Source organism: Arvicola amphibius, chromosome 14 (assembly GCF_903992535.2).
Source record: "Arvicola amphibius chromosome 14, mArvAmp1.2, whole genome shotgun sequence".
NCBI classification, from domain to species: domain Eukaryota; kingdom Metazoa; phylum Chordata; class Mammalia; order Rodentia; family Cricetidae; genus Arvicola; species Arvicola amphibius.
Window position 1 is genome coordinate 48,212,992 of NC_052060.1, and position 25,869 is coordinate 48,238,860.

Below are 25,869 nucleotides of genomic sequence, written 5' to 3' on the forward strand. Positions count from 1 at the left end.
TCTTCGTGGCTCAAAAAAAAATTTCTGAATTCTTCCCGTGGAATTTCTATTAAACACAACTTACAAAGCACACTAGCCTGTAGAAACTTGAGACCACAATTCACAGCCTACTCTCCAGTTCAACTCTAATTCAAAGGACTCAGAATCAGTCTCCAATGTGTGGACTGCCTATCATCACTCCTAATACCATCCCCATCACCGTATAACCTCTTTATCACTCATTCTGCTTTAGACACACTGTACAACCCCCTCATCTGCCTCTGCTTTCCTCTAGCTTACTTCAATCCCACAACACTGGCCTTTCTATTCCTTGGGCATGCTAAGCTATTTGCCCTCTCGAGAAACATAACTCACTGAACTATGTGAAATGCTGGAATATGGGGCCATGAGTATCTTTTGTGCATAGGACTAAAGGGCAGAATTAGAACTGCTGTGTCAAATCCATATAAAAATTATTCTGAACTGCACAGAACATCACAGGATTACCATCTAGCCAGAAGCTATCTGGTAAAGAACAAGGGCATACCAGTCCTCCCCATAAGTCCCCAAATGGACCTGTCAGTCAGCAGGTCGGGAAAATATGCCTTGGGAAAAGCTATCTGTTCTAGAGATTTTAAATACAATATAAAACTTTCCTAGAATATAGATTGGTACAATGATCTCTTTGGCCAATGTCTGCTCACAGCTGTTGGGAGTGCTTCAGTAATTTACTCTGCAATAAACTCTACCTATCTTCTACACTGGGTAGGATTAGGGGTGTGTACTGACACGGCCAGCAGTACAGTATCTGTTCTTCATGAAATGAACACACATACTCAGCTGTCCCTGGTGACAGGGTATAATGATTAAAAGAATTATTACTACAGTTCAGCTGGTTTCAAGTCCTGGGCCTATCTAGTTATTAGTATGTAGCTTACGATATATTACTTATTTGGTTATTAGGATACAACTTAGAATATATTACTTAACTTCCATGTTTCTTCATCTATAAATTAAGAGATTTAAATTGAAGATATTTTCCACTGGAAATGTTAAGAGGAATTAATATACTGTTACACATGAACAAAACACCTGCAATAGGGCGTAGACAAAAGCAAGGGCTCATAAATGTCAGCATATTTCCACCACCACAGTTTAATACAGAAAAGGAAGCAGTCCCAAGGAAGGGTGCCTTGTCAGACATTTTAAAGAGCACGCAACAGTTCACAGAAATGAGGAGTTCTTCTTCAATTCAAAACTCTTCACATTTAAGTATTTACAGCAGTACAATAAAGGGTGAATTTATTACATCCCACAACCTGACCAAGCACCTTATAATGGCCAGCACCTTGTCAAATCATTAAAGAGAGCTGCAGAAGAGTGGGATTCAAAACCATGCAGTGCACCGGGCAGCTAGAGCAACTCCAAAAGTAACAACTTTGAAACTCTTAAATATGGTTTGCATAACTGTTCAAACAGAACTGTGTCAAAAATATTCCAGAAAGTGGCAGGGGCAGAAAAGTGGAGAAACAGCTGTCAGTAATGTGCTTGCAAAGCCAGCAAGAGGACCTAAGGTTAGCACTCACATTTAAAGAGACAGAAACAAAAGCAGGTAAAACAGCATATGCCTGTAATCCAGGAGCAGCAGAGACAAGAGGATCCCTGGGGCTCCCTGACAACCAGCCTAGCCAAATCCATGCACTCCACATTAGTGAAAGACCTAGTCTCAAAAAATAAGATGTTAAGTGGCTGAGGAAGAATACATCAGTTGTTGACCTCTGGCCTTCACAAGCGCACACGTGCACACACACATACACACACACACATACACACACACACACACAAAATCACCTTTTGTCATGTATTGAGAGAATTGTGGTAACAGAGAGAAAATCTGCTTTTAAAAAAAAAGCAAATGAGAGAACTATTAATAAGATTTCTGGATGAAGAAATTTTTAAATCCCTAAGAAATTAGCAATTTCATTTCCAAAGACAGAACAGTTTTCTTTCATCTGCAAGTAGAAAATAATGAACCACTTTAAGATGGAGAAATCGTAGTGTATCACTTGTAATTAAACCTGAAAAAGGAAAACAGCTGGAACTTGGCCCATCTGATTGACAAAGATGAAAGTCTCCTGAGACTCATGGTAGCACAGGGATGGGGAAACAGCCAGGCTCACATCACAGGTATGAGTCTCTTCAGAGACATTCTGCAATACCAACCAAAATAACAAATGTATTCAAGCATTTAACTTGCTGTTCCATTTCTAGGAATTCTTCTAACAAATATACTGGTGTGTATGTGTGCGCTTGCATGCAAAAATTATACTGGTGTCAGTAAATACAAAAGACTTAGGACAAACCTAAGAGTCCAATGATATAAACTGCTAACACAAATTATGACATATCCAAACACAGGGTTTTTTTTTTAAAAGAAAGATATGCTAACTGATTTTAAAAGAAAAAAAAGACTGCCAAAATTTTCTTTATCGTAATATTAGTTCTTGTGTTATGAGGAGGATATGCACTTAGTTATGTGATGTATAGATATCTCTAGAAGTATATACAAGAAATTACTAAAACTGAATGTTTCAGAAAGAAATGAATAACAGGGAAAAAGCATTCATATCTTTAAATTCTAAACTATATGAATGTTTTTCTGAAGAAAACATTCATAACAGGAAGGGGTAAAGGATTAAGCAAGATTTCTTAAATATCAAATTTGACTAAGTTTGTAGGTTTTCAACTTTTTTTCTCTTTTCACTTTTTTTTCATTCTTTCCTGTTAATGCTCAATATTCATTTTATGGCCCTGCATTTATTTAAGCCTCCCTGGGCCATGTGCTGCCACTATTTAGCCCTCAGTGAGTACTAAAAGCCTAAATGCCAACAAACAGGGTGAACTCTGTCCCAGTAACTGACAGATAGATAAATGGACAGCAACATATCTATGGGCTATAAAAGAAACCAGCGTATCTGTTCAAAGTGTAGATTACTCCACTTACTCAACACGAAAGGTGAAGAAGAAAAGACAACGTGAATACTAAAACTTGACTGGGCAGATGGCTCAGCAGTTAAGAACACTTGCTGCTCTAGCAGAGGATCTAGGTTTGACTCCTAGACCCACATGATGACTTACAACAGACCCTAACTCCAGTGCCGGGGGAACCCAGTACTTTCTTCTGGCTTCTGTGGGCTCCAGAAACACCTGCAGTCCACTTACGTACATACTTACAAAACACTCATACACGTAAAGTAAAAATAAGTGCATCTTTAAGGGGGAAAAAAAGAGAAAGTCCACATAAACAGCGTGTACTGCTTTGTCCGTTTCATTTATTACCTAAAGAAACACTCTGATTTTCTCTCTTCGTTAGTAGAAATCAAACTGCCTTCTCCGTGTGGCTGGGCGGTGCTCTGCATCTGAAGCAGCTGAGGATCAATGAAGGGACTACCCTTTAGTCACTCAATTAACGTTTCCCTTCCATTTCTGCTATTTCATTTACTTCCGCACACAAACACTGCTATTTCGCATGACAGTGTATCACTTTGTCAAGTTCTTACACTGCATACTCAATCTCTGTTCCACCTCAGAAACTGAAATAAGGTCCTAGAGTCTCACTTGCCAAAACAGAAGCACAATAAATAATTCCCTTGAAGAAGCCAAAGAAACAAGCTCTCTTTTTTTTTTTTTTTTTTGTCAAAAACAGTATTAGCATCTAGGTTAATAAAATCTTATCAAGATTTCTCCTCCACTCAGTCAGAACTGGAGGAAAGGCTATGACTCAACCTGAGGAAATGGGACTGCAGGCAAGAAGGACTACATGTAGGAAGTTAGAAACAAAGGCAGCAGGCTGACCACATGCTCACATGCACCGGGCCCACAACCACCAAAAAAGGTCACAGAACTAACCAAATAGACCACAGGCTTCAGTCAGCCCTCTCCATTTACGTGAGCAATACTAACTCTTAAGTAATGAAATCCTTCTCTTCTCGTCTCCACGTAAGTTTAAAGCCCTACAGTATTGTTTCTTCCAGGAGATAAAAGAGTCCTTCTTACCCATAAAATTGGGAACCCTGACTGCTCTTAGGACTGGAGAGGGGGGGGGGAAAGGGAGGGGGAGGGAAATAGGAAGAGGTGGATATTTTCAATAAATAAATAAATAATAACTTCCCTACAAAACTTCCCTACAAAATCAGAGTTTGGTAAAAAGCAAATAAGCTTAAAATTCTTTAAAGTTACTCATTTGAAATAAAATACATTGATTTTTATTGCTTTACAATAGAAAAGCATTTTTAGAATTATCTAAAGGTGGTTGACATTTGTGACCACAAAAGAGAAAACCACATCAGACAAGTCAGGATTCTTAGTCCCTCCCCCTAGCTCACCCCCAAAAAAGCAATTAATATTTTAAAAGCAGAGAGTGAATATACATATGAAATATACATTATGTACTTAAATAAACTAAATTAACATTGTAACTGGACACCGTGACTCAACAGCTTTAAACTAACAATGGACCCATTTATTCAAAGTAAGATAGTTCTCTTCCTTTCGGCTTAAGGGGCCTGCAGGGTGTTTCAGCCTGTTATCCAGGAGAGCAACTGCAGCTGGTCTGTCTGGAGAAGCGTTCCCTGCATTCACGGCTTAGAAGGGAGGCTTAGAAGGGAGTCAAGCCATGACAGTGTACTGAAAATGGCAGAAAAACTGGAGGTATTCAAATTCCATCCCTTGAGGACCATTTCAATTAATGCCTTTTTAAAGAAGCAAATCCCTCCAAATACAAAAGATTTACACCCACTAAACCTGAAAAACACTGGTCAACATGTTTGTCATTTCATGAAATCCTGTCATGAGATAGGTGGAACACACTATCCGGTACTGCAGGGTGGTGCTTAGTTCTTTACCATATTAATTCTGTACTCCCCAGAACTTCGTATTTTCTTCAGTGGCTTCTAGGAGGAATGTCTATAACTTCCAAGTATATGAATTCCCAGCCAAGTGTTTCACAACTGTCTTTCTGTATTCTGTGATATCTCCCCAAACTGAGTTCCATACTTGAGAAAATGGTCTATTTCTTAAACTTTTTAACTCGAAATGAAACTGTGTCTGAACTTATAACAATTTATTCTCCTCTAACCCTTGAGAATCAATGTCAATGAAATATTTTTTTAAAATAAAAATCTAACTTCATTCTAAACTCCTAAAGCAACTTCTAAAGCTTCTAATGCAGAACTAGGCGATCACCGGAGAAATCCAAATTCTAGTAATGAAGACTCTCTGGGGTCACACAGCAGATAACGAGACAGCAGGTACTGCAACTTTGAGATCCTGAATCGAAAAAAACACTTATATCTAAAAAGTCCTTATAACTCCACCAAGAAGAAAAAAAAAAAAAAAACAGCTTGCCAAAATATAGCCTTGAATTGTACAACTAGTCTCCTTTTTCTTCTTATAAAATATCCTGGCAAAGACCAACAAACCCACAGTGCTCCAGAGAAGCCCATCCATCCCCACATTCCATGGCTTCAGGGCTATTCCCATAAACACAGGGTCACGAGAAGCGGCCTACAAACTCCAGCAGCAACACATCAGTTTAGAGAGAAAACTGGAGACAGCGGCATGAACGTGCTGTTCTCACAGTCTGAGCACCCTTTAGAAGAGTCAGCGGGCACTGCCCAGCCTACCTTACAACCCTACCAACAAAATGCTGCACAATACAGATGATAAACGAAGAAATGTGAAGTTTAGTTTGCATTCTTTGTGAACCAGGTCAGTTTAGCATATTAATACACTAAACACTAATATAACAAAATTTCGGGGAAATAGAATGTTTGAGTCCTTGCCAGCGGCTTACTGACCTCAACGTTAACTTAATACCCCAACGTTTCAGTGTTCTAAGAAATGGAAATGGCCCTTTAGTTCAATACATCCCATCCCAAGAAAAATTGTGTGCTTCTGAATTCTAAAAATAAAGATGTACAAGCTTCTGGGTTTCTTTTTTTTTTTCAATTATAACATACCTTAAGTAAAAATATTAACAATATAATAACTGCCCTAGTCCCTAAAACTGAGGGATTTGTTTCACACTCCTAAATAACTTTAATTTTTATTACACATTATTACAAAAGACATCAACTGAAAGATTTTAATGTATCCAAATTTGCTAAAATTTTCATATGCAACATTACATAAAAGAATCACTAAATTACACATCTTATAAGGAACACTGTCAGGTTTTAACTGCTTCTATTAATTAAAGAACATGGTGATCACAAAAAAATATTCCTGCAATTCTACATAAAAAAGCAGAATAAGTGTAATCAGATGGGTAATTAAAATAAGTAAGGCATTTGTAGCATTAATAATCTTAACACAATATAAATGTTATTAGGCACAAATTTTTCATTAGACATTATTATTGGGCATGTTTAAAATAAACCATACAAGGGGTTAAAAATAACTACACTAAAAGGCCAAGAGCCTTGCAGCCAAGTTGAGCCAACATTCCCTTCTCTCCTCCCCTCCCCTCCCAATCCTGTCCAGTCCAGAATGAATTGCATGCCCCACTGCACAGGCCCAAAAAGGTCACAGGAGATGGCAGACACTTTTGTAAGAGAACAGAAATAACTCAGCAGCTTTGTTATCGTGGTCGCTTTTAATCAGTGTGTTCAAAATCCTTTAATTAGCACTCTGTCTACACAGGGAAAGCATTTCTGTGCCAGGGAATGGCATGTATATATGTATGTATGCAGTGTTCCCTTGTATCAGCATCATAACATGGAGCTAGCACCTCACTGTCTGCCAGGGAACTGAAGCACATAAAACTCTCTGATGTTGGCACCACACAACAGATATGTATGTTTTACATCTTTATTACCAAACAACAAAGCAATGATTGAGTTTGCTTCATTTAGGTACCAATTCATTTCTGGACCTTTTCTCAGTAAAGCTTGAAATACTTTAAACTAAGGGTAGTAAGACGGCTTAGCAGGAAAAAGGCCCCTGAGCTCGGCCCCAGGAAGCCACAGGTGGAAGGAAAGAAGAGGCTCCTGCAAGCTGTCCTCTGACTTGTACCTTGTACCAGAGCATGCTCGTGCACATGAATGAGCACAAGTACTCGCATGCATGCACACGCACGCACACACAAGTAAACAGTAAGTACTGTAAGAAGCTTTTAAACAACAATTTCTTTAGTAAATTAAAATAGGAAGCGAAAAGTAATATTAAAAAAGTTAAAATAAAACCATAATATTTCACCTTCATCACAGATCTTCAGTACAGAAGTACTGAATTAAATCCCAACACAACACTTTCACGTGGATACTGCACATTTAAAATTAAACACAGTCTTAGAACTTACATATTATTAATATACTTTACTGAAAAATACGATTAACTAAAATCTAGAAAAATATTTGCAACAGTTAAAAATAAGCTATTTGTAGTTTTTTTGCCAAGAAATAATAGAACTCCATTATTTAAAAGGAGATTTGTAATATTTGTAATAAGCAGGGGGCATAAACTTTTCTTAAATAGAAGGAGAAGAAGAAGAAAAAAACAAAGAAGGGGAGGAAAGGAGGAAAGGAGAGAGGGAGAGAGGGAGGGAAGGAAGGAAAGCAAGGAGGGATGTAGGGTAAAAAGAAGATGGGGAGAATGAGAGAAAAGCAAGGTATGGGAACTGTATATAATATGCTAATATTTTAACAAATAAAGTTCATATTCAGAAGAATATGCAACAAATCTCTAGAAAGTTACACAAGCAGAAGCCTGGGAAGATGGCTCACTGGGTAAAAACGCTTGCTGTGCAGGCCTCTGACACCCATGTTTAAAAGGCTGTGTCAATGGACAGACAGGTCAGTCCCAAGAAAGCTCACTAACCAACCAGCCTAATGGTGAACTTCCGGTTCAGGGATTCCCTGTCTCACAGCTGTAAGGCAGACAGTGATGGAGGCTGATACCCAACTTCCTGTCTGGCCTGTCCATGAGTGTGTACACCAACATACTCACATACGTACAAATCACACACACACACAAAGGAAGTTATGCAAATAAATAATAGTAATAATTCCCTTTTGGTGAGTGAAACTCTGCTTGACACAGTCTCAATAAATAGAAGTCTTAATTATTCCTTTTCGGGACCATCAAGACATTCTAAGGTCAGACACCTCTACTCTCAGCACTCAGGAGTTAGAGTTCAGTGTAATCTCTATGAGTTCAAAGCAAGCCTGGTCTACACAGCAAGTTCCAGGCCCTCCAGAGCTACAATGAGCAAGTATTTTCTCCCCTGACTCATTCCTTCTCTCTCTCTCTCTCTCTCTCTCTCTCTCTCTCTCTCTCTCTCTCTCTCTCCCCCCCCCCCCCTCTCTCTCTCTCTCTCTCTCTCTCTCACACACACACACACACACATACACTGCATTCAGCTAAATCCCAATGAGGTAAAAAGTCAAATCCCAACTAGTCATAGGCTGACAATCTAGCTGGAGATCCACACCCTTCATTCTCTCCACAGATCTAAGTGCCTTGTTCCCATCTTACTCATGACTACTACCTCCACCAGAATATGGGGTGAGGAAACAATAACCAAATCCAGTCATGACAGTGTTGGGAACTGAAAGGAGCCACTGAAACTTGATAGTACAATGCCATACAAGTATTTTTGAACAAACTAAAGCCCAGAGAATTTCCCAAACTAGGGGCAATTCAAAATCTTAGCATTAGAGGTTTTCTATTTTGGTTTTGTTAATATCAGAGGAAGTGAAAACAAGTTGAACAGACATAAAATTGTCCTGGTTAAGTACCTTCCCTCATCATCTTTATTAGATAGCCAAAGTTGGTAAGAGGAAACAAAGATCCCACAAGTGTAGAAAGTATAGTACAAGTCAACAGAGACTTGTGCAGCACAGTCCTGAGAGTCCCAGGACCAAACAGTGGATGAATGGAGTAACATCTGAAAAGGGTGCTTACACTAGAGATTGTCAGGGGCATGTTGAAATCCTTGCCACCTTGGAGACGGAAGCCCCAAGGGGCTGGGCCGACCAATGACACATTGTAGTTGCTCATGGTTCCAAGGTTCGATGCGGAGTTCCAGAAAAAATGCAAGAAACTACAAAAGAAAGTTAGATGGTTAATAAAAATGTTTATTAGAAACCAAATTACATATATCAATACGTTGTCTGTCAAGCCAACAGAACTATTCAGTTATTTTGGGTTGGGATGAAAGGACATACAGATTATATCTAGCAAACTCTTGATTAATCTCAGCTGAGGAAAAGGAATCCATGAGCTAATCAACATTTATTTAATGCTCATGCCAACTCCCTGTCAGAAAGTATTCTTAGACATCTGTCCAGATTTACAAATTGCAAAAACCAAACTTTGTGGATTCTCACATACAAATTTCAATATCTTACTGGCGGAATTATACACCCAGACCAGAATCAGATTTTACTTCGACTGTAACCCAGCGTGATTGTCTTGCTGCATCCTGTGCATCCTTCTTTACTGTCATCAGCAGGAACACTTTGGATCTCTCTCACTTCAGTTATGTGACCACATCAGAGAACTGCAGGTCTGTTGGCTCTGTTTGTGTCTTCTAAATAATTAACTATTTAAAGATGAGATGAGCCCAAACTATTCTAATTAAGGATAGTAACTTATAGCTTCTTCTATAGGAACATGGTAGTTCCCACAGTCAAGGGAATTTCAAGTGTTGCTTTACTCTCAGTGAGTTCAGAATTTCTGGGATGAGAATTGAACCTAAGGCCTTATTGTCTTTTTACACAGGCAATGCTAGGCTATATTCTAGAACAAGTGGTATTTTAGTCTGAATCTTTGTTTTCTTTTATACTCATATATCATCCATCAGGGAGTAAGTCTCCTGAGCCAGTAAATGAGGCTATACTCACCATAACTGAAATACAAGGTAAACCTTAATGAAACTAAATTGGAGCCTTTGAAAATTACCATGATACTGTCCTTTTCCCCCTGTCTTACTGTAGTGAGGCTCATACTGACTCCAGGGTAGATCTTTCAAAATTTACTTGAGTGTCCTATTAGTAATTAGAGGGCACTGGGAAGAATGAAGGTAGTTTCCTCCTTAAAAAGAATATTAAAGACATACAGTTCTTCCATTTAAAAAGTATGGTAGGTGTATGATTTCATAACTTTAAAGACACTTGTCAAAACAAAGCTTTAAGGGATGGAACTATATAGCTCAATGGTAGAGTTTGTCAAGCATCTATGAGAGCATAGGACCAATTCCCAATGCAAAAACAAACAAGCAAACAAAAATATATTTCTGACTTCCATAGAAAATCTGTCCTGTTATATCAACCACCTTCATATATTATTATTATTATTATTTTTTTTTTTTTGGTTTTTCGAGACAGGGTTTCTCTGTAGCTTTGGAGCCTGTCCTGGAACTAGCTCTTGTAGACCAGGCTGGCCTCGAACTCACAGAGATCCGCCTGCCTCTGCCTCCTGACTGCTGGGATTAAAGGCGTGCGCCACCGCCGCCCGGCCATATACTATGTTTTAAATCCACTCGGAGGTCTAGCCATCCTATCAGGTCCAGCAGCAGATGTGCCCCTGAGCAGAAGGCAAACAGATTCCTTCTTCTCAAAAGGGTAAAAATCTAGTTTCTAAAGGAAAGTGACGTGAGGGACAATGTGCACCGTGAAGCTTTTCAGATGGAAAGGTAGTGCTGATCTACCACAGAGTGCCATTACTTTAGTACACACACACTCTCTCCCAGGAAAGCACGGAGTTGGAGGAAGCTCGGCATAACCTCCACTTTCTTCCCTTGGCTCAGGTAAAGATTAAAAAAAGGACAGTAAGCAAACCCAAAAGGACGCCAGAAGTCAAACCGTTAAACTGCAGGTGAAAAACGAATAGGAAGGAATTAATAACATGCCACACAAGATCGCCTTCCCCTTAGAAAAAGATCTCTGCAGGACCAGTAGACAAAGACCAGCAGAGACAGTCTTGATAATGCCATGCAGTACAAATAAATCTGTAAGCCAACCGATACTTCGCAGGCCACTGTCCTTTTTTAATCTTTAACTATGTCAAGGGAAGAACGTGAAAGTTATGCTGAACTTCCTCCCGGTTCCACGCTTCCCTAGGAGAGAATGTATTTCATGTATCAACTGGCATCCATGTACCTTCCCTTTTCTTAGGGACTCCCTTCCCGATTTTTCCCATTTGTTATTAAAATTTCTAGCACTGGCCAGGTCAGCCACACCATAAAACCGGTTGTCTTTTTCTCTAACTTCCCCTTCTGCAAGCTTCACTTGGAATTCATTTGTCTTTAAATATTCTGATCCTTAAGCAATGGCATTATTTTTATTAGCCTTTTCCAAGTCTCCCCCATGTGGCTATTAGTGCCCAAACCCTAAAATACCAACAGAACAGGCAGGAAATAACAGCTTATTCTGCTTTCAAACAAGTAAAAATGTTGGAATTTCTGCGGAGTTCTGGGTTGTTGTTTTTAAGGGACTATCTAAATTATCCTTCCTTCTAGAGCTAGTGAGGGAGGTTGGAGTTTCCCCACGCTTCTAAGTCCGCTTCCTTGGTGAGAGAAAAGTAGGAGAGACCCACCCCGAGGGACAAGCCCTTCAATTAAAGAAGACCGTCTTCAGATTCTTTCTCCCCTGCTGAGATAGAATGGTGGGAGGGTTGAAGAACTCAGGCGCAGGAGGAAAGCGGACGAGACGTTTCCCAGCTGAGGTTCACGCCTAGCCCTGTTGGCCAAATAAGGTTCCCCAGCCAGCAGTTTCCGTGGCAGGCGGGTTCAGACGTCCTCGGGTCAAGGAGGAGGACCTGGGATAGGATCCGGCGATCACACCCTAGACCTGCTCTGCCCAGCCCAGCCACGAATTTTCTTTCCAAGTACTGCCCAGTCCAGACACCCTTCCTTTTTCCACTCATTGTCAAACGCAGCAGAAGCGCCGTCCGGCAAAAGCCCCAACAAAGTAAACCGGTTTCCAAACTCCGGCGATCGCGACCAATTTGCCAGATGGGCTTTATTTCTGGGCGCACCGACTTTGCCCCCAGCAGGTTACACAATGGCAAATATTGAACGGAGGGGAAAGAAGCGCTTCTCCGTCGCCTGGAAGCCAGCAAACAAAACAGCGCCGCTCTCCGTGCGGGAGCACCTTCTCCGCACGCCCGAGCGTCCCGGGGGGCCGAGGTGCTGCCCCGCGCCGCCTGCCCGCGGTTCCGGCGGGCGCCCCCTGGCGCGCCCGGCTCACTCGAGCGCCAGTCCCCGACAGCCCGGGCTGCGGGGCTCCATCCCGCCCGCCGCGAGCCCGCTCCCGCGCCGCCCTCCCTGCCCGGGGACCTCTGCCACCTCCGCCACCGCGCGCACCCAGAGCACCTGAGGAGCCGCGGCTCCCCGGGGGACACGCGCCCGCTCCTCCTCCCGCCCCGCGGTCCCCGGCGCGCAACATCCCGCCACTTCCTTCGCCTCCTCTCCCCGGAGCGGACCACGACGCGCTCCTGCGCCGTCCGCCGCCTCTCACCTCCGGACCCGCGCCGGGCAGCCTCCGCCTCTGAGCAGCGCTGACAAGTGGCTCCCGGTGCCTGTGCGCCGTCTCAGGCCAGCGGGGAACTTCCGCCTCCGCGCTCGCCCCGCCTCGCCCCGAGGCTGGTCACGCCCCCTCTGCGCCTGGCCACACCCCGAAGCCGGGCTGGGCGGGGCCGCGCCTTGCCGGGTTCAGAAGGCGGTGGCTTCTCCAGGCAGGGTGCCGGGACTTGCTGGGGCTGGCTGCAGCCGCCTCAAAACAATTCCCCTGTGGAGTTTCGGTGGGTGTAGTCTCTGGGGATTTCGAATGGTACCTGGCAGAGAGCTAGGCTTCCGCTTTTCTGTTTTGTGTCTGAGCGCTTTTCACCCTGCAGAAACTTGAATTGACCCGCAGTTGGTCTGGCTAAAAATAGAAAGGGGCTTTGGCTGAATCTCTGGCGACGCAAGTTCAGCGACTACCGCCTGGTTTCGTGAAAGACGTCTGTGTACTCTGAGAAGTGCAAACTCTGAAGTTTGCTTGTCAGCAAGGTGAAAATCGCTAACCCTAATAGGCAGAAGTTAAATCTGTCGTCGCGCTAGAAGACAGCCATAGAAAGCAGAGACCAAAAGTGATTCAGCCACAATATCCTCGACTTCTTCTAAGTTCAAATCAACAACACATTTACCTACTTCTGTAAAGTTGTTTGGTTTTACTCACAAGCAAACATTAATAATTGTTACGTGGACACTCCAAAAGAAACTTGCAGTTTTCTCTTATCCTTTGAATTGTCTTTTGAAATGTTAAAAAGACAAGTGTTAGTCAAGTAGTGGATCAAACAAAAATAAAACCCACAGAAGTCCATGATTCTTTAGATGTGCAAGCAAAATTCTAGAATGGGACCAAAGCTAAATAAGTAGAAGTCACTGGCCACAGGTGGCTATTAGCATTTGAAATGTGGCTACTGGGATTTTTAGAGTTTGAGTTTAAATCACCTTGAAAATGTTTTATATTATTCTAATGAATCTAAATTTACAAACAGGTAGGATACTATTTCCATTAAATATAACTTTCAGTAGGATGACATTTCACTATACTGTTGAACATTTAGTGACTAACTTGACACATATGTACTGGGATTTTAAATCTTTTTAAATTTAAAAATATGTATGTTGATTACATACTGAAATTATATTATCTGTTTATTTAAAACATTAAAATTAATTTCATCTTTTGATGTATATACTAGAAATTTTATTATGAGTGTGACTCGCATATTTTTGTTGGACAGTTGTTGATTGTATTACATTCTAAAAAAAAAAAAAAAACTAGTTGGCAAGGAAAATTTTTCCAGTGGGAGATTTGACTACTGTGTTTTACCATTCAGAGTGATTTAATATATATTATGTTTCACATCTCATTCAAAAGTAAAACAAATTGTTAAAATCAGTTAACATTTTACAAACACCATGCTAGGCAAAACAGAAAGTGTTACAGTTGCCTTCATAAGATGAATGTCATCCTTATTTACAATTTTTAAAAACTGAAGTTACAACAGATCATATAATATGATAGACCCACTTGTGACAAGTCAGTCGCTAGTGTTACCTTGTAAGAGTTCATCTCTTCACACCCTCACCTATTTGTGGCTGAAAGAGCAAAGTTGAGCCTAGATCAAGGAAATCTCACTAGCTTGACAAGCAGTATCAGGAGAGAATAAACATCTTGAGATGGTGAAGGAATAGTTGAGAGTAAATAAATAGTGTCCCAAATGTACCTGGAATTTTAGTCCTTATTGCAAAGTTGACCCTGAACCTCCTCCCCCTGATTTGGACTCCCACTGCAGTCCAAAGCCTCTGGTATAAAATGAGCATGTTATGCATAAATTGATATTTATCCAGTTGTACTCCTGGAGAGCCATTTTTTTCTGGGTTACATCCACACAGAATCTTTGCATATGGCTCTGAAAAAACTCTTCCTTTTAAACAAACAGTACCTGTCGCATTTCCAAAGAATTATTAAACTATAATGCTCCAAAGTTATTTCCCTATCTGTGTATGCCTCAAAGGCATAGAGGGCTTACGTGGCATGTGTGAGGTCCTAGTTCTATCCTCAATACCACTACCAACATCACTACCATCACCAACACATCCACTGCCACCTCCACCACCACAACCACCACCACCTCCACCACCTCCACCACCACCACCACCACAACCACCATCACCTCCACCACCATCACCACCACAACCACCACCACCACCACAACCACCATCACCTCCACCACCATCAACTCTACCACCACCACCACCATCACCACCACCATCACCTCTACCACTATCACTTCTACCACCACCACCCCCAGTACCACCAACACCAATAACACCACCCCCCTAAAAAGAAAAACTGCTTACCTAGAAATGTTCTTGGATCCCAGTTAACTGTATTTAGTGACTAGATGAGTACTTATCTGTTGCTTCATCTTGAAGGGAATCATAAATAACTGTGAGGTTATCAAGTGATCCCATAGTATTGCTTGATACTAACTATATTACTTTATTGGTTCCAGAATGCCTTCCAATATCAAAGTTCCTAGATGCTAACATTCATTGTGTTAAATGCTGTAAAGTTTGCGTATAGACTATGTATATAGTTCTGGTACACAGGGTAAACAGCTATTATGTCACATTATAGAGAAAGTGACAAGAAATAAAGTCTGTATATATTCAGTATAGTCATGAAATCCTTTCTGACAGTATACATCTGTGCTTAGTTGAATCCTCTGATTCAGAACTCCAGCTACAGAAGGTGGCCCATATATACAAAACATGCTTGGTACCAAGTAGGTGTTAAATGATAGCTATATAAAACTTCCCTAATTAAGTGATTAGATTGTTGTATCATAAAAGACAAGTAGAGAACTTCAGCACACATTATCCATGCACTGTGTTTATGGTTTTTTATGTACAAGTATCTTATTTAATTCTTTCAACCGTGTATTTTCAGAGAGGGAAACAGACACTTGAAGGGCATGATTAAACGTAATGGTAGCTATGGGGCTGGAGGGATGGCTCAGCAGTTAAGAGCACTGGTTGCTTCTCCAGAAGACTGGAGTTTGATCCCCAGAACCTACATGGTGTCTCACAATCATCTGTAATTTCAGTTCCAAGGGATCTAATACCCTCTTCTGGCCATGAGAGCACAGGGTACTCATTTGGTAAATAGACTTACATGCAGGTAGAACACAATGCTCACCTCAAGAGCTGTAGACTATCTAACAAAACAAGGCATGTGAGTCCTTTTTTGAGGGTCAGTGTTTCCAAGAGATTCCCAAAACATTCTAGGTTGCATTTGGTTGCCCCCAGAAGCATAAGGTAAGTCCTTATTGCTGAAGACACCATGCATTTCTGACACAGGACTCAGAGGACCTGAGCTAGCGCTGACCTCAAAGCCTCCTCCCTGAGGACTCGTTTTCATGTTACCCGGCAGCCCCTCATGAAAATTCTAAAGGAGAAAAACAACAAACAGCCCTACCCAACTATGAGACCAATAAACCTAAAAGGTATGTCATGATACCCTTAAGGCTACAGTTGGGGCACACACACCTTGGTACCCAACAGCTCTCTTGTACTGAAGATCCATCCAACAAGAGGGAAATCCACCTGGTACTGGAAACCTAGCCAACTACCCAAGGCTAGTGAAATCATGGATCTTGGAGGAAAACCTACAGCTCCCACTTTACTAAAACAGCATAGTCCCTAACTACATTGTAAGTATTATTCCTTATGTAAACAAATAAGTATTTCTCACCCCTACCAAGGAAAATTCCCTTTGCAACAGAAAGAGGCCATTACAGAAAATGACAACAGATCAAAGCACAGAGTTGAAGATCCCAGTCCCAACTGATACATCTATAATATAACTCCTGGACCTAAGATTCAGGGAACATTGGAGAAGGAGAAGGGAGCAAAAGAGCCAGAAGAATGGACATTTACTGTGAGACTGTGTCTCCTCAAAATGTCAGAAAAGCTGCACCGTGAAGTCTCACCAACGATGCTGCCTAAGCATAACCTAAACAAGGACAGCAGCAATAGACTCGTTAGCGTGGAAGTGGAAAAGTACTTGAGGCTCCACAACCTTAGACAAAGGAGTACTGGCAACTAAGGAATACTCGGAGCAGGAGAACTAGCCTTCCTCAGGGAAGAGAAACCCAAAGATTATCCAATACCAATGGTCAGCTCTGAAAATATATACATACAAGTAACATTATACAGACTGATCATGTTGTATTTATATATTTAGAAATATATGTATACATATATTTGTGTATGCATAACAAAAATGTCTTTATTTGGGTTTCTATTGCTGTGAAGAGACACCATAACCATGACAGCTCTTATAAAGGAAAGTATTTAATTGTGGCTGGCTTACAGTTTCAGAAGTTTAGCCATTATTTTCATGATGGCATACAGACAGACACGGTGCTGGAGAAGAAGCTGAGAGTTCTACATTTTGATCTGCAGGCAACAGAAGCAACTGTGTCACTGGTTGTAGCTTGAGCATGTGAAATCTCCAAGTCCACCCCCACCACAGTGACAAACTTCCTCTAACAAGGCTACATCTACTGCAATAAAGCCACACCTCCTAATAGTGCCACTCCCTATGGGGATCATTTTCTTTCAAACCACCACAAATAATTAAAATAAAAGAAACCATGAATCTGAATGAGACCAAGGTTTGGCATGTGGGAAGGGTTAAAGGGAGGAAAAGGAAAGAGGAAATGATGTAGGAATATTACAATCTCAAAAATAATAATTTTAAAAAAGATACAAAGCTTGGAAGGGGTAAGAAAAGGATGAGTGAGGGGAAGGAATAGAGGGTGAATAGGATCAAAATACATTGTATGCATGTATGAGATTCTCAAAATATAAAAATATATGTATCTTAAAAATACTCTCATACATGTGAAAAATAAAATAATAAAAGTATTTTTAATTTAATGACAAATAACTGTAATATAAGTAAGCCATTCTTCTCATAAGAACACACTTGCTGTTGATAAATGAAGTAAACTACCTAACTTAAAAATGAGAAAAAGAAGAAAAGGTATAGAAACTAACATCTGAGGTCATACATGTACAAATTATAGAAATGTCCAGTTATTTTTATATGTGGACGAATGAACTTCCTGAACCATATCCCAGAGGACAGATGCCTTGACTTGCCTTATTGTGAACTGTCACTAACCCATCTGACTCCTCTCGTCCATCTCTTTATGCCCACCATTTATAAAATGGCTGGTCATGATTTGAAGAACAGTCTTTGAGTTGGCACTAGCAGGAAGAGAAGTAAACCATTGGGAAACACAATCAGCAGCCTTGGACTTGTTAACTCTCAACAGGCAAAACAATAAGGCACTGACCAAAGAAGAAACCATATTCCCACTCCACCAAAACCAGCTGGAAGAGAAGAAGGGAGTGGGGAATCAAAAGATTATCCAACTTGGCTAAAGAGTTTGCAGACTATCCCATCTAAATATAGTATTTACCTACGTGTACAAATGTTTGCTTTAGCATTTTATTATCCAATATATGACTCAGAACCTCTGCAGTCCTTCAAAAATAACAGAAACTTTTAATTGCAAGATGACGTGGCCATGATGAGCTTTTATAAACCACCAGTCTTTAAAAGGTTTCTAATTGCTCTATGTCAATTTTTCTTCTGCGTCTTCAAAGCAATAGCAGGGTAAGACTATTTAACAGTTAAAATGTAGGACAGAATAGCAGAGTTACCTAGTCTCACACTTCAATATTCAGTATTGAGGAGAAACAAAAAAGACTATGTTATTCTAAGGGGAATTAAAGGCACTCTGAAGAACCCTGGAAGAAGGGCAGAACTAGGCTAGGTATGAAGATAACAGAAGGAAAATGGGATGAGAAAGATAAAAAAAAGAATTAGAGTGAATATAAACCCAGATCATCTAGGCAACTGAGGAAATATATAACTGAGTAAGAAGGAAGGGTTTAAATTAGCTTCAGGGATTCAAGTCTCTCCCTTGGAAGTCATATTAATAATTGCTAACAAAGAAAAAAGAATACTCTTGAAGAGACAATGTATCCTGCTGACGGTTTCTAGTAAGCAAAAAGACTGGACTGATAAATAAGCTGTGACAGAGAACTGAGAATGGAAACAAGTGCAGAGGAGCCCTGTGTCTGCGATTGTGTGAGAGGAATATTTCTCATATGCTCCCCGTTTTCATCGGTGAATCCATTGAGCTGTCACACAGTGGTTGAGAGGTTCCAAACCATGAATGATTTCAGAGGTAATGTGTGGGTAGTAATTGAAAAGACTTGGCATAAGAAAGTGTTTGAGGAGGAAGTCAAAAAAGGAAAAAAACATGGACCTGGAGCAGACCTTACTAATTGGTTGTGGCAAAAAAAAAAAAAAAATTAATCTGCTGTCTCACTAAACAGCCTTCTTAGATTTATGTGCAGTGGGTTGTGAATGTCACACCTTTCTACACATTTCTCCATCAAGGGTAGAGTTATAAGGACATAATTAACAAGCTCATGGACAAATGAGGTCTTAAGTAGTATTTTGGATTAGAAATATCCTTGGGGAAACATAATCTTACCATACTTTATTTACAGTGAAACCTCACCATCCAAAAAAATAGTACCTCTGCTAAAGGTATTTAGAATTCCTTTATACACGTGGGGAAAGCAAGGGAACTGCTGTTTTTATTGGAAGGTAGGCACAGTGGAAAGCATTAAGGTGTGCCATTCTTTGCCAAACCTAAGGGATGGAGTGCTGAAAGTTATCTAATAATTAATTAATACTATGGTTCAAGAATCCGGCTGCAGCCTGCCTGCAGACGCTTCTCCTGGCTCCTCACACACATTTTCTGAACAATGCACACCTTGATGCACACCCACAGTGCCACCAGATCTTCTGCCCATCCTTCGACTCACCCATTTCAACCTTTCCTTCGACCCATATCCATTCCTTTGTATCACCCACAGGCTCGCAAAACCGCTCTCTAATGGGAACCCTCAGTAGCCTTATAGACTGGGAATCAGTAGGTGACTTTATTGTCGTTGCTGTACTCCACTCCAGTCTCTCCAGACTTCCTGTTAGTTCTGCTGCAGCCTAGCTACAAGATCCTTTTCTCCCACCCCTCTCCTTCCTCTGGGGGCTGTGCCTCCTGGTGTGAACCAAGGAACACCTAGTTCTTTTCGACTGCCCCATCGAGCCTTTCCTTCTGATCCATTTGATTCTTTTGTGTAATTGCCAACCAACAGATGCACTTCCCACAAGAGACTCTACAGGCACCACACTTGGTTAGGATCCAGAATGGCTAAGAGCAACCAAAAAATGTAATATCCAGTCAACAAAGATGAGACCAGATATCTACACCAAGAAAAACTTCAGACATCATAGCTCCAGATGCCTGGGTCTCAGTGAAAAACAAAATCATTAACAGCCAAGACAATATGCCTCACCAAGAAGTCAGCAACCCTATTGCAATAGGCCTGAGAAAAACAATTTAGCTGAAGCATGAGACAAGGACTTCAAAATAGCAATTATAAATATATTCAAAGACCTTTAAGAGATTATAATAAATGACTTCATTAAGACCATGAAAATACAAACAGCTTGAATAAAACCATGAAGACATTTCCTGACTTGAAAGTAGAATTTTACAAAGAAATAGAATCACTAAGAACATTCAAACTAAAATAAAATTAGAAAAGAAAAATTTAGAATGTCAAACAAAAAACCTGAGAAATAAGCCTCACCAACAAATTACAAAGCATGGAAGAGAGAATTTCAGGTCTTGAAAATAAGGTAGGAGAAATGCATAGCTCAGTCAAAGAAGATGTTAAATATAAAAAATCCAGGCACAAGAAAACTGGAACACTATGAAAATACCAAATCTATGAAATATAGAAATAGAGGAAAGAGAAGAAACCCAGGTCAAAGATACAGAAAATATTTTAAATAAAATCATTGAAGAAAATTTCCCCAATCTAAAGAAGGAGATGTCTATGAAAGTACAAAAAGCATACAGAACTCCAAATAGATAGAACAAGGAAAGAAATACCCCAGGATACATAATAATCAAAACAAAACATGTACAGAACAAGGAAAGGATACAGAAACCTGTAAGAGAAAGGCACAAAGTCACATATAAAGGCAGGTTCAAAAACATGACTTTCAGTAGAGATTCTGAAATCCAGAAGGAACTGGGCAGTTGTTCTAAAAGCTCTAAGAACCACACAGACTACTATCCCCAACAAAATTATCAGTTATACTCAATGAAGAAAAACATCTGTGGATAAAAACAAACAAGTAATTTCTATCTAAATTTGAACCTTTTCATTAATTAAATTTGAGCCTTTTTCAAACTGAATGAAAATGAAAACACAACATACCTAAAATAGGATTCAAACAAAGGAATTTCTAAGAGGCACATTCATAGGACTAAGTCTATGTCCAAAAAGGGACAGATTTCATATTAGTAACATAATGACACACCAGTCAGGTCTAGAAAAATAAGATGAAATGGCATCCGAAAAGAGTGAACAGAAAGAAATAATCAGACTCTGTACTGAAATCAATAAAACAAAAATTACCAAGAATCAATGAAATGAAGAGTTAGTTCTTTGAGAAAATCAACAAAAATTTCAAACCCTTAGCCACACTAAGCAAAATATATACAGAGAAGCTCCAATTTAATAAAATTAGAGGTAACGAGGGACATTACAACAGATATTGAGAAAATTCAGAAAATTATATGAACACACTTTTAATTTTTTGTATTCTACTAAAATAAAAAGCCTAAAAGAAATGGGTAAATTTCTTGGTAAATACAACCTACCAAAGTTAAATCAAGACAAAACAAAGAATTTAAATAGACCCACAGCTCCTAGTGAAATAGAAGCAGTAATTAATAATCTCCCAGCCAAAACAATCTCAGAGCCAGATGGATTCAGTACAGAATTCTGCCAGACCTTCAAAGAAGAATTAATTCCAATATTCCTCAAATTATTTCACAAAATAGAAACAGAAGGAACATTACCAAATTTTGTTCACAAAGCCTCTATTATCCTGATATTAAAACCATACAAAGACCCAACAAAGAAAGTTACAAACCAATATCCCTCATGAAAATAGATAAAAAAAATTCTTAATAAAATATTTGCAAGTTAGAGCTAAGAATTCATGTAAAATATCAGGATGACTTAATTCCAGAGATGTAGGAATGTTAAACATATGTAAATTGATACATGTAATCCACAATACAAACAGTTTAAAGACAAAAAACCATGATCATCTCATTGAATGCAAAAAAAAAGCCAATATTCCTTCATGATAAACGTCCTGGGGAGGCTAGGGATACAAGGGCATACTTCAACATAATAAAAGTAGTTTACAGCAACATAATAGCCAACCTCATCCTAAAAGGAAAATAAATCAGGAACAAGATAAGGACATCTGATGTGGGATTCCCCTCTGTATGCTGTGAATAACATTGGTTAATAAAGAAGCTCCTTTGGGCCTGTTGCAGCACAGAATAAAGCAAGGCAGAGATTCCAATCAGATAGAGGAGGAGAAAATAAGTGGAGTTAGAAAGACACCATGTAGCTGCCAAAAGATGCTCATGGGAGTCCACTGGAACATTTCCAGTAGCCCATGACCTCCTGGTAATGCAAAGATTAATAGAAATGGTTTAATTTATGATATAAGAGCTAGCTAGCAAGTGATTGTCCAAGCAGTGTTTTAATTAATACAATTTCTGTGTGATTGTTTCGGTTCTGGGCAGCTGGGAACGAACAAGCAGCCTCTATCTACAGACATCCACTCTCAATACCTACTCAATATAGTAGTTGAAGTCTTAGCTAGAGCAATAAACAACTAAAGGAGATCAAGAAGATACAAATAGAAAACAAAGAAGTCAAAGTATCTATATTTGTAATCATATAATTGTATACAGAAAACAACCTAAAAACTCCACCAAGAAACTTCTGATAAACACTACTAGGGAACTAGTAGGATATAAAATTAATGCACACACACACACACACACACACACACACATACACAACCCTCCTATACACAAAGGACAAACAAGCTGAGAAATCTGACAAAGAACCTGTGGCTAGAGAGGCCATAAGCACCAACTGAGGACTTACTACTATAATTTTGATAAACTGGTATGGTGTCCAACTGCTTTCTAAATACTATCCTTACATCTATAGATGAATCCAGTTCTCATCTCTCCTAAGAGAAGCTTCTTTTTGTGGTGGATGGAAGTTAACACAAAGACCCATAAGCAATCCAGGTGCAGGGAAGGAGTGACTGAGAAGTGAACACTCCAAAGGGAGTGTCTATATTCTTCAATCCCCCAGGGCTCAAGGAACAATGTGGAATCTATTGTAACAGTATGTTACAATAGATACGCCTGTCATGGAACAGTGTCTTCTGGACATTACTGACAGTTGCCCTGGTGAACCTTCAATAGCTTTAGTTGACTACAAAGACCTGCACAAGGTCTTCCTAGTCAAACTATGGAATGGGTGAGTAGGCTCACAGGCACTACACCTAGTTGAGAAGCTATGGACAGTCAATGGTTCCTGGAGGAGAAAAAGTAGGTTTTCAGGAGTAAGTTCTGGTTGTTCAGGTTGTGGACAGCCTTACACCCATGTGCACTGCAGTCAACTCTAGTTGGACTCAGTTAGGATTTTTGTTTTGGTGGAGAGGGGAGAGAGACAGTAAGAGATAAAGAGAGGTAGAGAGACAGAGGGATAGAATTTCTGGTGGCTATAGAAGGAGAGACCCAGCTGAAGTTGGAGGGAGGAAGGAAGTGATGGGTTTGATTAAAATAAAATGCACTAATTGGCATTGTAAGAAAATTTCTAGTTTTTTATCAAGAGAGTGGAAACATCTCCTAAGGAAAATTTAAATCCTCTGTCAGAGATATTTCAAAATCATTGGCAAAGGCAGACAAGAATCAATCCCACCTAGAAAAGAAATGAGTTGATTCTTTACAACTTGAACCAGAGTGTCGACAGTTAGACACAGATCCAAATATAGTGCCTCCTGGCAAAGGAATAGCACAGAGCCGGAGGCAGAGTGGACACCTGATACCACTGCCCATGTAACTGGAGCTAACGTTTTCCTTGTTGTGGAGACAGATACATGAAGAACCCAGGCAGAGAACAAACCACGTTGCCTCTATTGTGGGAATTTCTTTGAAAATGTGCTTTAAAACTTCTGGTGTGTGTTTCTGTTTGCATTTTGTTCTTGTTTTAATTTATTGTTATGGACTTGCCAAATATGTACAAAATAGAAGAACACTATAATAAACTCCAATGCATCCATTATCTAGACTCACTAATTACTATCATTGATGCATCAAAAAATTGTATATAACTTTAGTTAAATAAAACATTATTCCTGACAAGATCCCACAGGTTGCTTCTTATGCTACAAATAAAATTGTAAGGGTTTTAGTTCATTAATGTTGTATTTAAAATTTGGTAATGAGAGTACTTAACAGGTTCTTTTCAGATTTAAATTCTCAGGGCAAGTACATGTGAGGGGGTGAGAGATGTTCTTTAATTAAAACTAAGTATGCTCAGAGACTCACTTTTATTAGTCCAATTATATAATTGAAAGGTATGCCAAGACCCATTCATGCTAGGAAACAAACTTGCTAGAAGGTGATAAAAGCCTAGAACATCTCTCTGTTAATTCACATTTAAAAGATGTTTATAAGGCGTTCTTCAATTTTCAGCTATCTTACATGAAGAAAAGTGTAACAGGAAAATACAATTTGGATAAGAACATTGCTGACATATGGATTGAAATTAAGAGAGAGGCAAGCATTTCAGGAAGTCTTATGTTGTTAAGGCAAAAGACAGACTCTTCCCATGGATGGCAGCTGTTGTGAGGGATGGACTTTTCCCATGGATGGTAGCTGTTGTAAGGGATGGACTCTTCCCTTGGATGGTAGCTGTTGTAAGGGATGGACTCTTCCCATTGATGGTAACTGTTGTAAGGGATGGACTCTTCCCATGGATGGTAGATGTTGTAAGGGATGGACTCTTCCCATGGATGGTAGCTGTTGTAAGGGATGGACTCTTCCCATGGATGGTAACTGTTGTAAGGGATGGAGTCTTCCCATGGGTGGTAGCTGTTGTGAGAAATGAAGTCTTCCCATGGATGGTAGCTGTTGTAGGGGATGGACTCTTCCCATGGATGGCAGCTGTTGTAGGGATGGACTCTTCCCATGGATGGCAGCTGTTGTAAGGGATGGAGTCTTCCCATGGATGGTAACTGTTGTAAGGGATGGAGTCTTCCCATGGGTGGTAGCTATTGTGAGAAATGGAGTTTTCCCATGGATGGTAGCTGTTGTGAGGGATGAACTCTTCCCATGGATGGTAGCTGTTGTAAGAGATGGACTCTTCCCATGGATGGTAACTGCTGTAAGGGATGGACTCTTCCCATGGATGGTAACTGTTGTAAGGGATGGAGTCTTCCCATGGGTGGTAGCTGTTGTGAGGGATGGAGTCTTCCCATGGGTGGTAGCTGTTGTGAGGGATGGACTCTTCCCATGGGTGGTAGCTGTTGTGAGGTATGGAGTCTTCCCATCGTGGTCACTTCTGTAAGGAATGTAGGATAGCCATAACACCTCTTCCCATCCCAGTGCTTGACAACCTCTAACAGCTGAGTTTCAAGTCTTCATTTTCAACTTTTCTGGTTTCTGTTTTTTCTGTTACTGAAACACAGAGGCATGCCACTGCTATGACTACAGCTTATCTATGGGAATGCCATTTTATATTAAAGTCCTCTATGTTGAGTGAAACTCCAAGGCACATTGCTGAACTTCAGGAAGAAACCTGACCCACTACTATTGACCTCTGACTATACAACCTACCGCCTTCCTATCATCTGCCATTTAGAGTTGAATGCTGGTAAACACAATCTCAGAATTTTCCAACTTCTGTGGATGTCAAAGAAAGAACTCTAGCCTATTTTCTTCTTCTTTTCCCTAAGTGGTTAAAGAGAAGAGAGCTGGGTAAATGACTCAGGGTTAAAGCACCGGCTATGCCAGCGAGAGCATCTGACTATATATCCCCAGAATCCACAAAAACTATTGTTCATCTTCAATCCCAACTCTCCTACAACAAAATGGAAGGTGAAGACAGGATTATCTCTGGAAGCTCATGAGCCAACCACCTTGCATACTTGGTGATAAAGAGCACTCAATTGAGGTGGAAGGCAAGGATAAGCATCTGAGATCGTCTACCTACTTCTATGTGTGTTATTTTATATGCTCTCCAGAACTCACACAGACAAACCACACACACACACACACACACAC

The 25,869-nt window shown here is 40.2% G+C and overlaps 1 protein-coding gene across 5 annotated transcripts in view; it reads right to left on the reverse strand.

The window, feature by feature from the left end:
• Pdlim5 (PDZ and LIM domain 5) overlaps window positions 1–12,589 on the reverse strand; it is a 168,146-nt gene extending 155,557 nt beyond the window's left edge. For 4 of the 5 annotated variants that reach the window (XM_038311021.2, XM_038311018.2, XM_038311023.1 and 1 more), the window contains exons 1-2: window positions 12,501–12,589; window positions 8,944–9,082 (exon numbers count right to left, since the gene is read on the reverse strand). In XM_038311021.2, coding sequence (XP_038166949.1) covers window positions 8,944–9,039 — 96 coding nt within the window. In that variant the 5' untranslated portion in view covers window positions 9,040–9,082; window positions 12,501–12,589. Of the gene's footprint in view, window positions 1–8,943; window positions 9,083–11,577; window positions 11,697–12,500 lie in introns of those variants that run through there. The other variant, XM_038311019.2, reaches the window with a different exon arrangement.
• Between the last annotated feature and the right edge of the window lie 13,280 nt (window positions 12,590–25,869).